General features: G+C 33.6%; 2 protein-coding genes across 3 annotated transcripts in view; one reads left to right on the forward strand and one right to left on the reverse strand.

Moving 5' to 3' along the window:
• Positions 1 to 2,506: 2,506 nt before the first annotated feature.
• On the forward strand, positions 2,507 to 11,371 carry LOC115452530. Its single transcript, XM_030181090.2, has 5 exons — positions 2,507 to 2,826; positions 3,565 to 3,742; positions 4,194 to 4,292; positions 4,727 to 4,840; positions 5,805 to 11,371. The coding sequence occupies exons 1-5, from the start codon at positions 2,762 to 2,764 to the stop codon at positions 5,967 to 5,969; spliced, it is 621 nt and encodes a 206-aa protein (XP_030036950.1). The 5' UTR covers positions 2,507 to 2,761; the 3' UTR covers positions 5,970 to 11,371.
• Positions 11,372 to 11,913: 542 nt separating this feature from the next.
• Positions 11,914 to 14,313, reverse strand: part of LOC115452680 (amyloid-beta-like protein) — a 126,592-nt gene continuing 124,192 nt past the window's right edge. For both annotated transcript variants that reach the window (XM_030181281.2, XM_030181274.2), the window contains exon 17: positions 11,914 to 14,290. In XM_030181281.2, coding sequence (XP_030037141.1) covers positions 14,180 to 14,290 — 111 coding nt within the window. In that variant the 3' untranslated portion in view covers positions 11,914 to 14,179. The remainder of the gene's footprint in view (positions 14,291 to 14,313) is intronic.

The following is a 14,313-nucleotide window of genomic DNA, read 5'->3' on the forward strand; positions in this document are numbered from 1 at the left end:
TGGGAAAATTAATTTATTTTTATTTAAACTTTATAATATACAACTGGACTTAATGCCTAAGATATTTTCTAACTGTCAACCTTTGGGTAATGCAGAGATAAGACAATGTGGATAAGTATAGAAATGTACGTGGTTTATTTTTTATACTTAAGTATCTAGTTTATTATATCAATATTATTATATTTTTTTTTTTATATAATTTAGTATGTTTTTTTTTCTTCTTCTTGTATTTCTCTAAATAAGTAGGTAATACAAATATTCAGGGCTATTGTTAGTCACCAAGTCTGCACGCAACGAATGGACTGTATCTGCTTATACAGATATCATAAGAATTTGAAAAGTGTTATATATTACTATCTTTTGTCTGCGGGTCCGCCCGCGTGAAAAAGTATTACTGGAATAAGTATTTTCCCGAGATGAAAAGTATGATATAGTACTTATGAGCAATGTAGCTTCCTTTTAGAGAAAAAAAAATCACAATTGGATTAGTAATTGCTTATATTAGCGCGTTCAAACAAACGAAAAACCAAACTATTCAGCTTTATTCATTAGTATAGGTAACCACAATATACTTTTTGAATTTTAAAGAGTTATAATTTTTTGTTCCAATTACTTTATTGTAAAATACTCTAATAAAAATATATATTTTATGCCATAAAAATAATACGCTCTAGTTGTAAAAAGAACACGGTTTACCGTTAACCCAATCATAACAGCAAACATAATGCCTTGCAGTATATAATCAATATTATTTCAATCATAGTATCCAATAAACTTATTCCTTACGACCCAATAAACCAAAAATATAATTAAGATAAAGAAATCTTATTTTTTGCAATGCTTATGCTATGACTGTATAGACAAAATTGGGGTACTAGGTAAATTATACAGACAAATCATTTTTACGGTCTCTTATAATATAGACTAGATAAGTAATTAAGATAATTTTGATTGGCTCGAAGAGCTTGAGGCAGGGTCATGTGATATCGTTATGTAATGGGCTTAATTGGGAAAAGGCTCTGATGTCATTGCCCACATAATTAATGTAGTAGAAGTACCAAGTACTCTATAATTTATTACTTCTATATACGTGCATATAATATAACTTTGTATCAATAAATGGGTAGACAAAAGCGTGATAATATCTCTAAATTTCGGCGAACTTATAACCTTGCTGTAATGGAATAGACCTAAAGGTTATTGTCATATACAGCACAAGTTCGTGTGGCGGGTAACTGACGTATTTTTATAATTCGAATCAAACAAGTCATAGGTGTTTGTATTGAAAGAAACACTGTTCTATGTACAAAAACTGTCTACTTTAGAAGGGTTTACTTTTCTAGTATGTACCCACATAATAGGAATTATTTTCGGATTTAAAGCGCTATTAAATCCTGCAAAATCATGCTTATCGTTCGTCTTAAAAAAGAACTTTTTAAAATAGGTACCTACCAACGTAGGTAAGAACTTGAAGAAAATATATACTTAAGTAGGTACCTAGGTTATATTTTTAAGTAAGTACCTAAGTAATGTACGTACTTTTATTAATAGAGTACTTACCTATCATATATATTTATGTTTTAACTGTCCTGCAACTCTTTTATTTAATCTTTATTTAAGGAGCTTGGTTGTAATTTCATGACTAAGTCGCTCCGTACATCCGCTTTCACGGGTTTTTTACTCTCTTATCACGATGTTACAATATTTTTTATTAAAACCATAGCCCGTAGGTATGTCAAATTGTAAAAAAATGGCATTCAAAGTCAACTTACATACAAATGAGGGGCGTTACGATTGAATTAGAAGCTTAAGAATATACTGCGTTATTCAGTTAAACGTCATAGATATTACTGAATACGGTCAAGTATTTAGTTATCGTCAAAATATTAAAAGCTTTATTTGTACCTTTATAAAACAAAATAACGCGGGTAATATATAGTTACCTATTTATCGTATAAATTAAAGGTCGGTGAAATATACATTTTTAATTGCCTTTGTAAACTAGGTACAGAAGTAATGGATTGTAAACAAAGAAAAGTAAAAAAAAGCAAAAACAAACGTTGCTGTTATACTAGAGTGCGTTATGCAATTAAAAAGATACCAATACAGGTAACATAACTTTGAACAATGTTAACAAGCGTTGAATAATTATGTTCTATGAATAAATTAGTTTTGTCATAAAGGCGAACTCCCTAACTACGTTTGTAAAGACTAACGGCATCTATGAATTGAGGTATCTAACTCATCCATAGTTATTTAACAAACACAGTTATTTTAAATTTCTAATAACTCAGTAGATGGCGTTACTAAAATTAGTTTTTACAATATTAATAGCACCGTTTGGTTGCATAAAGAATAAGTGCCAGGAATAGTATCAAGTTAGCTTTATTTACATTTTATTACATTTATAAATAGATATAATATAGATTTTTGTAATAGACATTATAGAACAGTCCAAAACCAATGATTTGAATCTATGGTGTATCCAAATTGACAGTTCTTGTACTGTTGACAATTGACATCGACAGCTAACAATTCGACCTCTGAATTCGACCAAAATTGTAGTTGCGTTAATTTACTTTAACTTTTAATAAGTACTGAACAATGAACTTGCTAATTATGATTTACAGACATAGAGCTTATTGTTCATCATAATATATTGTTATTAATAATTTAGAGTTGCGGTGTCGGTATTTTTAGTGAAATACTCAAATGTTTCAGAGCAGTTATTGTGTTATTTAAGCTTATTTATTTATAAACAATGCGCACTTGCAACGTAAAAGGTTGCAAGAGTACAGATGATTTCAACAACACAAAGTTAATACAGTACGTATATAAGTTACTGATTTGATATTTGTTTAAATAAGTATATAATTATAAAATATTTAGTTTATAAATTGCAATATAGTTGTACTCATTAAGATTTTGTGCCTATCAAAATTTCTTAATTGATGAATGGTACTGTTTCAAATGAAAATTAAAACATTTACTAAGTCAAAATACTTCATTCAAGCCTATAAATGTCATCTTGAGGGAATATAATAATTAAAGCTGATCCAAAGTGGTAATTTTGAAAATACCTAACATCTTTATTTAGTAAAATCTTATTTAAAATATATGAATTCTATCTTCATAACTACTCTATTGCATTGTATGCAAGTAGTCAATATAAGTTACAATGGTTAATTTATTTATACAAATTCTCAATATAATTTTAATACACTAGCTTTTGCTTGCAGTTTGTCTGTGTAATAAAATTTTCCTACTACAAAAATTTCTAAATCACTTGCAATTTATAACCCGTCTATATTAACCGACCCTGTCTATGTAAAAATCAGAGAAAAAAAGCATTTATTTCCCACAGAAGCAAATTAATAAGATAAAATGAGCCTATAAATAAAGCCAGGATATCCTGGCCATATAGACCATATGGTCTATCCATATGCCAAATTTCATTCAAATCTATTCAGTGGTTAGTGTGATAATTTCAAACAAACATTTTCATGGTCATATGTATATTAGTAATACTTAACAAATAATATATCTTAACATTTTGCATTGCAGTTTGCCCAAAAATGAAGATACAAAAAAGCAGTTACTAGAATCAATTGGATTGGAAAATGTCAATTATGCCTCACAATTCGTTTTTATCTGCTCATATCACTTCAAAGAATTAAACATCAGCAGAATTTTAAATCCAAAAAAAATGCAAGATGACATTGGAAAATCCCCAGATTTATTGGTAAGTTTCAAATCTAGCTCTTCATAAATAGATTATAATAAATTTAATAGTAGCCAGTGTTATCTAAATCTCACTGCTGGAAATTATCTTCTGATACTGAGAGGTTTGAGGCATTAATCCACCATGCTGGCCTAGCGTGTTATTAGAATTACTAATATTTTTACTCAAGAACGCTAAAGGGAAAAATATAAGACATTTTATTGGTAAATAATAAAAAGATAATTAAAAGATAAACACAAACGGAACTTGTATGTATTAATAACTAATTACTGCACTGACATTGGATTTCCTATTCTGCTTTAAGGTGTGGAACAGTCAAATGTTGTTAGTCTTATTTATTTATAAATAAATATGTAACCTATAAATATTGCTATCATCAATGTGGTAAAGTCATTCATAAATTATTTGAATATTGATATGTTCCCATATAAGTGTTTTTGTATTGTTTTAGGTAAGGCATAAAGAGATGATCCCATGTAAAAATACACTTGAAGGAGGAATTACCCACATAATAGCATCAAAACCGAAATGCTTAATATCAGATTTACAGGTAAACCATATACAAATTTAATTAGTTTCTTATAAAAGTTTAAGGCATTCAAGCATAAATATAATATAATAGTCATGATTCAAAAGTTTGTTGACTTGTTTGTGTGAAAAATTGTAAAAGCAGTAACCTCTGAATAGTTCTCGATGACACAAGATACAAATAGCTTATGTCCTGGAATCGTTGCCAAGATGTTTTTCTTCAATTTTTAATGCTAAGCTAGATGTATGGGAACGATATACCTATATATGGGAGGATATACATATATCCTAACGATAAGTCTATCAGTTAAATGTCATTCCCATACATTTTTTGTTTTCTATTAGTTAATAATTATTGTAGAAAGAACTTGACTACAATTTCTGATAAGTATATCTTTACGCTTAAAAGTCGATTTAATTAAGGTAATTTATTAAATACCTTTTTTTTTATTTTAGCTATCACCTGAATACATGGCCATAAGTGAAAATCTGCTGTGTGGTGATGCTAACATTATAGAAACCAGCCCCTGTATAATTGGTGCTATGAGAAAAAAATGTTCTGATTTAATGGTAGGACAATTACAATGTTATCTTCTCTTGCTAATATTATAAGTTGGAAGTGTGTGAAAATAATTTTGTTAGAAGTAAACACTGAAACAACAACGGATTTGGATTAAATTTGCCAATATGAATAGACATAGCCTTGGATAGAAATTCTTGTTAAAAATAATGATTTATTTTAATCGAAAGTATATAGATGGCGCTGGTGTCGAACAGTGTCTTACGGAGTTTTGTAGCGTGAAAGTTTTTTCTCGCCTGCGAATCCACGAGTAATACCTAGTATATTTACCATTGTTTTAATTTGAACGGTTAAGACTCTCCGCCGAGCAACTGGCCTTAACCCTTCGTTCCATGCCATACATTTTCGGGGCACAAGTCACGGCGGGAATCCAGACTTACAAAAAGAAATCTTTAAAATTTCAGATCTATTTAAAAATTTAAAACTACAAAATTATTCCTTATTAAATTGTCTATTTAATAGTGTTGGTTGCAAATTAAAATGATGTGTACTTAAGGAGATACATGGAGTAAACAATTTTAGTAGCTTTTTTATTATGAAATTAATGACACAATATCGACATTATAAAAAAAAAAACACTAAAAATGACTACCAAAGTTAAGATTACATATTGTAGAAATATTATGTTTTATAAATTTCGTGTAGATAGCTTCTAAAAAACCGTTTTCTAAATTCTAATAATTCTAATTCTAAAAATATATAATTAGGCGCGTCGTTTTGCTATAGGAGCTCATTAAGTAATGAGATCTGTGGAAATATCTAAACAAATATTGGAGTTATTTTTATCCAATAAAAAAGTTATATATTTTTTTTCATTTGGACACAATTTTTTATAACAGTTAATCATTTTTCTGAAGCTAAATAACGTTCGCAGGTTGTTTTCGTTTTTTAGCTGTTTTTTTTTAACAACTATAAATATCGATTGTTACAATTTATTATATTGCTTGATTCCAGACTGAAAACAATATAATAACAAAATTGAAGAACAAGTGTGAAAAGCAACAAAAAACAATTGAAGTATTGCAGACAGAACTCAGAAGACATCAAAAGAAAATGCAAGATTATGAGAACGTTATAAAAAAATTAAAAAACAGACATAAATGTAATTCGCATTCGTGATCTTATAATAGAATAACAGGGCTATGAAAGTGCTTATAATTTTTTGCACACTAACATTTGAAGTAGCTAGTAATGGTATAACCGCAGTATGGTTTTATGGAATAATACTTTATTTCAGAACTATTCAGGTAGTACCCGATTTTATATTTGAATGGCTCAGCCATGCAAATGCCTAGAGCGGTAAATATGAGCACGCTAGATGGTCGCACGAAGTCCCCACTTTCCACTTGAAGAAAAAACTTATACAAAATGCTTAACGGCCCAACATAGAAGTATTTTTTTAAGATATTTTCTTTCTTTGTAACAACAGGCTCATTACTTCTATATGAGATTTCTTCCCTTTGGGAGGAAAATTAGTCTATTTCGGTTCTGTGCCTGATCTCTGAGATATGTCTTCAATCTCCAAGGCTGCTGTAGTGACACAGCGGGGTTCTGTGATAATTTTCACTTAGGGTCTTTGAAATTGGATGGTTTTCTTCAACTTTGGTTTCTGGCCACTGCTTCAATGCCTGTTGACACTTAAGCTATTCGCATCCATGCTACCATTATTCCATGAGAAGCTGGTCCTGTTTTTCCTCGTTTCGTAACGAATAGGAATTAATCAATTATTGAATGTGAAAACTAGGTAAACAGTAAATGATAATAAAGAATAAGTTAAATTATATTATTTATGGTATTTCACAGAAACCAATTTTAAATCGATTAACATTTTATAAAGCAGTAGAGAATAACAACTCTACTTGCCAGCAGTAACTCTACAAAGATTAAAGAGTATTTATTATAAAAGTACATACTCCTTACTTCACATCCTCGGATGTTTTAAGAATTTAACGATAAATTCTGCAGTCTCGTGCTGGAACTTAAATCTATTATCCAGGAACCGAAGAATGGTTTGGTGAACTTGTCAGCCAATTGTAGTTCCAAAGTTGGTTCCACTATGGTATCTCCATAACTCACATATTCTCTTACGAAGGAATGTTTAAATTTGATAGGTTTAGTGCGCTTATGGCATTCGTATCTAGGGTAATGTGAAAGTTTTACAGCTGATTAATTCTCCAGCTTCAAGATCGGTTTCTCTACGTGAATCAAGCTGTTAAGGAGGCGATTCAATTATAAAATTTGTTGCGCCGTCTCATTAACCGTTATTATCTCAGCTTCAGTCGAGGAAATGGAGTACTTAGGGATGACTTACGCCATGATGTTTTCAAGATTTGTTTATCTTCGGATGAACATTTTTTTTTATTAAATTAGCCCATCCCGTTCTTTCCATACTTCCAAGCACATATCTTGTATCCTTGGGAGGAGGATGGTTTGTTCGAAGGTCTAGCAGATGATTGTATAGATTTCTCATTATGCACTATCTGTCTAGCACTCTTTTCTTGAGAATCGGTTGCCAGAAGACGTTCTCCTATCTGGGATCTTAAGAGCTGAAATATTTGTAAATGTATATAATTTGTTCAGCCTTTTTAAGTTGAAGACTGGTTTCCATTGTTCTCTGACTTTAGTGTTAAAAACAATTTTGACAGGAAGCTGGTCTTGCTTTTTAATTCCTGGATGGATTTCTTTGTCCATCGGCAGTGAAGTTGGTGTTTGGAATTTTTTAGTAATACTGGTATGAAAGGTGTGGTTGGTGCTTTTATCGAGAAGAATTACAGAGCCGTTTAAGATGCTTATGATGGATTCCGGTGCACCAACATTTTTCCAAGCTGATATGTGGTCGATTAGTTGTCCCGCTCGGAAACTTTTCTAGTCAAAGGTAACGTCGCTTTTCCCCCACTCCTTTCTTTGAAACCTTGCCGTTAGTGGTTTCTGGCGTCGTTTGAATTCAATTTTCCTAAATTTCTTATTACTTTCATGTAGTTTTATGAAGGAAGTAAGATCTCGATGTTGCTTTTTATTTTTCTCTTTTTCCGAATAATTTGGTATTATTCGACGAGGGAGCGGAGCAATTTTCCAGACGCCATGAGTTTTAATGGCCTCTTGTAGCTCAGCTTCATCCCATAAGTGGATTCCAGACGAGGGAATCTCACTAAGAATAGATCTGTAGTAATTATTCTTTGGCTCATATAATTTTTGCCGGAGCTCGATTGCTTCAACGCGTTTCCTGCAAGTGTACTGGTTTAAATCGTCAGATATTAAGCGAAATTCGTTATCTGCAGCTAACATATTTTTCAAGTTTTCAATGGCTTTGGGGTGTTAATTTGCCACTTTTTTAAAAGCCTCTTGAAGCCGCAGGCGTTGCATTAAAAGACCATGTGTCACAGTGACATAAGCAGAGTCGCATTTTCCTAGCAGATCTCTAAGCTGACTAGGCTGAGAGTGTTGATAAAGAGACGAATTAACACGTAGGCAGTGGAACACAGAGGAAGCTTGAAACTTCTTGTGGGAGTCAGCATAACGGACTTTGTTCCATGTAGGTTCTCCCATACATAAGCATTTTTAACCTTCTTGTTCCAAAATAGGATTTGGTCTAGGAACTGTCGCTTTTTTTTGTAGCCGGTTAAAAATTATCCCATTTCGTTCGTTTCATTAATATGGTGGCTTGGGGGTAAGTCTAGGAGTGGGCTCGGAGGATTCCAATTCAAGTTTTCTGACCTATGTAGTATGATTCTGTTTATTTGTACACATCATCTCATTCAGGTTCTGCATCATCCACTCCATGCGATCTGGTCTCAACTCTGTGGCATCCATTTTGATGCATATACATGTTAAAATTCTGTTGCAAAACTATAGCTAACTTAACTCCTTTTCTTTTTTTTTATACAAACCATAAACCAAACTATACAAACTATTTCAATAGATGGCGTTAATTTCACAGATGTTCTCTGTCTTCTTTCACGCTTCAACTCGTGTAATTTCCTAATAAAAACTAACTCCGTTTATATACGATAATTTATTATTTTATCAGTTTGCCTTATCAGTGTATGAAATACCCTCTGCAACTCCATTTTTCATTTTGTTTAAACTAGTACTGTTTATGTGCCCCATGCGTCTATGCCAAGTTTCACTTGATGCCATAGCTGTCGCTACTAATAACTGTTCTGTTCTCATAGTGTATAATCTGTACACACCTTCTACTAATTCTGCCATTCCGACAAGAACTTTCTGTTGATTATAAATGTAGCAAGCATTTTCTTTAAACACCACACTGTTCCCATTTTTTATCAACTGACTGACGGAAAGCGAGTTGGTTGTTAAATTTGGTATGCACAATACATCTAAAACTGTGATGTCATATTCTTGATCATTCACAACTGTGATGATATTAACATCACCAGAACACAGCACTGGAACGCATGTCTGATTTGCCACAACGATTTCTTTGGTTTCATGTTCGTATGATGGATTCGCGATGTATTTTTGTTTCGCGGTCATATGTTTACTGGCCCCGCTGTCAAAATACCAGTTGTTGGCATTAAATTTGCCATTTAGAAATATAGCACTGAATGCATTGGATTGTTTTCTATTGCTGAATTCAGAGTTAGGGCACTGATTTTTATAGTGGCCGGTTTGTTTGCATTTATAGCACTTTATAACTTTGACAGCTTTTGACGTTTCATTAATTTGTCTTTGGGCACTTTTGGGAAAGCTATGTTTTGATCTATGCACACTTTTCGCGGCAAAATCATTTTCTGAACCGGAACCCGTTACATTTTCACTACACATATCCATCAATTTTGTTTTTATGACTTCTGCACTTATATTAATGCCAGAGTGCTCAATAGCCATTATCATAGGGCTATATTTTTCTGGTAATCCTGCTAACATTAATGCGCCGATCCACTCATCGGTTATCTTGAAACCTGTACCTTGAAGTCGCTGCCCGGTTTCTATAATCTAAGTCACATTCTGAGTCATACAATCACTATTTTCAAGTCGAATGTTGACGAGCTTTCGTAACAAACTAATTTTTCTTGTATAACCTGCATCATCAAACATATTCTTCAACTTACTCCATAAATCATATGTTGTTGTTGCGTACTTAATGTGTACATAAAGCGATGGATCGATTGTCAATACGAGTTTTGCCTTTGCTTTAGCATCTTCAGTTGTTTGAGCTGCTGTAGGCGAAGCCGGTAACCTCTCTGTAATGGCCGACGCCATGCCTTCCAATACCAACACATTTTGTACCGCAAAACACCAATCCTCATAGTTCTCGCGACCTTTCAACTTAGGTATGTTAGCGATATAATTCGTCGTCATTTTATCACAAAACCACACAGTACTATTTACTTTAAGCAATTTTTTTTATGTCCTGGGCCCATAACCTGTTAAAATTCTGTTGCAAAACTATAGCTAACTTAACTCCGTTACTTTTTTTTTTTTATACAAACCATAAACCAAACTATACAAACTATTTCAATAGATGGCGTTAGTTTCACAGATGTTCATATATTAAATTTCAACAATACAGAGGGTATTTAGTAGCCTCTAATTCTGTCAAGTGACAGGGTATTGGGAGTTATTTTCATCTGTTGAAGATGATAAAATTATTTTCCGTTTCCTTGTTCATTTTGTTTTTGACATTTTGCGTACTGAATGTTGGCTTATTCTGTCTCTTAAGTCAGACCTAGAATGGTTTCCGATCCTATTTTGGTGGGATACTTCCGTAAAAGTATAATGTTTCCCTGGAATAAACAGATGCCCTTATTGGGCAACTGCTCTGTTATATAATTCTGTCTTTTATAAAACTGTTACTGTCTGTTATAAAACTTGGGTTCGTGATTAAGGCTTCAAATGTCCAACTCTAAAAGTTTAATTTTCATATTCTTGTAGGATTTCTCGCCAATTGTATCTATTCAAGATAGAATGCTTGGACCAGCTCTATCGATGGAATGGCGAACCGTATTTTATTAAGCACCTTGTAGTCCGACGACTTCCATTCTCTCCAACCAGCTTAAAGATTCTTCAATGATTACTTTAATTTTACTAAGGATTTCTTCGTCATCTTCTTCTCAATCCCGATGACATAGTTCACCCAGTGTGACGAGGTTTTGCGAAGTCGCCATTTATTGATTGGGAAAACTGGAACTTTTTTATATTCTTTAATAATATAAATGTTCTTTCTTCTTAGTTTTAATAAAGCATTCGGCTAACTTACATTGACAATCGTCATTAGTGACGTGCCAGTATGAAAAAATTCGACAATAAGATTAAAACGAATATACAAAACTGTGTATCTACGCCTACCGCCACCTGGTGAGGGTGGAGGGGATAGTACAACAACACACCCTCAACACTTAGGGACATTGGCGCCACTTTAAGTTTAATAATATGAATATTTTACGACAATGTCAAGTATTGATAGGATAAAAGATTCAAATTGTGTCACTAGATGGCAGAGCTTTCGTCGGGCACGTTCCCAATAAAAAAACTACATATTAAAGATCTGTTTGCAATAACTTCATTATGTATTTTTTTTTTGTGGTTAAAAAATAAAAACCTAATAAATAACCGTGTTATTCATTTTATTCTCCAGTTCAAGTTTAGAGTGTACTACATGCTTAGATATTATGCTCTCTTTGCTAATATTTTTAAACTTACCTACACGTAACTTACTTTCGTAAGATTTATATTTCATTTAAGCAAAGCTTAGCCTCACTACACTCTGTGACAGTAGATATAAATTAATAATTGTTGGTATGTGTATTCAAATGTCTATGATTAGTAATTATAGATTTGGTACAGTCAACCACAAAAATCTTTGAACAAATTCAACATTTTAAACCGTCTATAGGTAAACTCGTTAAGCTTAATAAAAGCATTTTTTTTTTAATCTAAAATCAAGAAAACCCTTTGTAGTTTAGTTTAGTTAGTAAAAGAAGAAAAATGTTGCTGAGAAGACAATTACATAAGATTTGTATTTGTTTTGAAACTTTTGTGTGTTGACTACATAGGAATAAGGGCAAAGGATTTCGGCGCAGGACGCCATTAACAACACCAATATTTTAAATTTCTATTTATTGATTCAATTTGAACTTCGAACTCACAATAAAATGCAGCACGGTAAACACAAAGTAATTTTCAAACCATTTATTATAAGACTTATTTAAATACCATGAAACGGTGATCGGGGATTACAGTTAGTCACTACAACATCGAACACTGTTGACGAACGACGAATTAAGATCGATTATAATGTAGAACATATTTATACCGACGAGAGACAGCTGATTTTTTGAGCAAAAAGTTTTGTTAAAAAAATAAGTGGTCGGCTCGATATCAATATTAAAAATACACAGCGGTTACTTGATGCGGGATAAATCTTACGTTATACAGTGAGTTACTTACGTAAATGCCGTACGATAAGCAACGGGCGGGCGCTTGCTCACGCCTCTGCTGCCACGGCACAGTGCCATTCAACGCCATCTAGTAACCATTCCAGGAATCAGTCTCAGTTGCCGAGACGTAGCAAAAGAGACGCGAACGCAGCGCCGTGACGGTCTGATATGACTTCATTTGTAGTAACGCCACCACGCCCGCAAAATAATAGAAATAGTGTATATAAATTAGCTTATGTAACAAATAAGCTTAAATGTATAATACTGAGGCAGAATTACATCTTAACTACGACGTAACATTAAGTGTGGTACTGGGATTAGACACGAGCGCAAGCCCTTACTTTATACGGACGAATGCGATATATAATAATATTTTGCTTTATATCTATGTATCTGACGCTAAAACATCTATATAATGTATTACTTTTTGTACATCTACTTATATAATAACATACATACACTCACTAAGCTTATCGCTTCACCGCGACCGAGTACCCAAGGTGCGTCCAGCGTCACAACCGCTTGCCGAAGTGTTTCACCGAACACGGATGCCCCTACTCATGACTAGACTGAACGAAACTATCACTTTACGATTGTTGTTGCGCCAATAATCATAAGTGTTGTGCCGAAACCGAGTAACACACGTTGAGTACACGGCTATCCTATTCGGGAGCTCGAGTATTGTCCCGCAGGCGAACAAAGGTACACAGCTGGGTATTGGGCGAAATTAAACAGACCCATACACTCTCACATAAATACAGCTACTGAAATCGATAAAGGAATGCTTCAAGTGATAATAGGCTTGTCGAAGTGTAATCGAGTGTTGAAGTCGTTCGCCCGCGCCGGCTTCGCCGCCCGTTCCATCGCTAAGTACACATTTATTATTAAAATATATTTTCGCATTTTATTACATAAAATTCACGTTATGATCTACCTACGTTAGAAAAAGGAAATGAAAGCGGGCGTTTAGAGTAAGTAATAAGGTTCAAATTTGTACGCGGAGCCTATATACACAGCGTACCATGGACGTTTGTTCCACTCGCCCCACTGATCATATCCAACGAACCGTGGCGCAAAATTATAAAATGAAACACAGTCTTAATAGAACCGAGATCGGCTAAAATAATACAATATCCAGAAAATGCGTTTGATAAATGAACGAAGATAATTCATCGGATATTGTCAACGGGGCCGCGGCCTCGAAAACTTAATTTTATAAAACTTTTACTACGGTGACACTTATGAGATCTAGGACGCTAGACGAAAAACTTAGATCTAAAACCTTATCAAATAATAATAAATATTTTGGTGCAAAAATTAACAAAATAATAAAACCGTTCTCTTAACCATAACAGTATTTGACTGACCGCGGAATGCGGCGAACCAATGTATATCCACTAATCACACAAGCTTTATTAAATGAATTTATAACACAGGGTTCTGCGGCTCCCCCACCAGGCTTGCGATGCGTTACATAGATATATTCACACACATTCATTCCATAAAAAATTTACGAGGGGACATAGATAAAGGTGTGGGGAAACACTCATCCGGACGCATAGGGGCATCGCACACATCGCATATAATTTAGAAGTTCGTCTATTCCCATCTGTATTGAGTAGTCTGCTGCCGCTGAACCAATCATGTTCCTATCGTCTACTTCAAAAACCCCAGTACAAATCGATGGCAGTTGTTTTTGAGCAACGAGCTATTTTTTACATTTTACAGTAACATTAAATCGTAAAAAATCTGTACTTGTGTCGTATGTGAAGAATTCTAGAACTGTGATGAAAAATATCTTAGATCTACTCAACGTTAGAAATAGACGTACAAGCTCCGAATTTTTATGAAGGGTTCATAGCAAGGTATAAAGTGCTACGAGGCAGGCCTGGTGGGACGGAGTTTTGGTGAGAGAGAGAAGGTAGGCATCTACTCCTTGACTTCGAAGTACTTGTAGGTGGGGTTCTCGTAGCCGTTGATCTGCATGTTGGCTACGTGTCGCTCTTCCGGAGTGGGAGCCACCACGCCGGTCTGTTCAACCTGTACAAGTATAAATGATAACC

Source organism: Manduca sexta, chromosome 11 (genome assembly GCF_014839805.1).
Source record: "Manduca sexta isolate Smith_Timp_Sample1 chromosome 11, JHU_Msex_v1.0, whole genome shotgun sequence".
Taxonomy (NCBI): Eukaryota; Metazoa; Arthropoda; class Insecta; order Lepidoptera; family Sphingidae; genus Manduca; species Manduca sexta.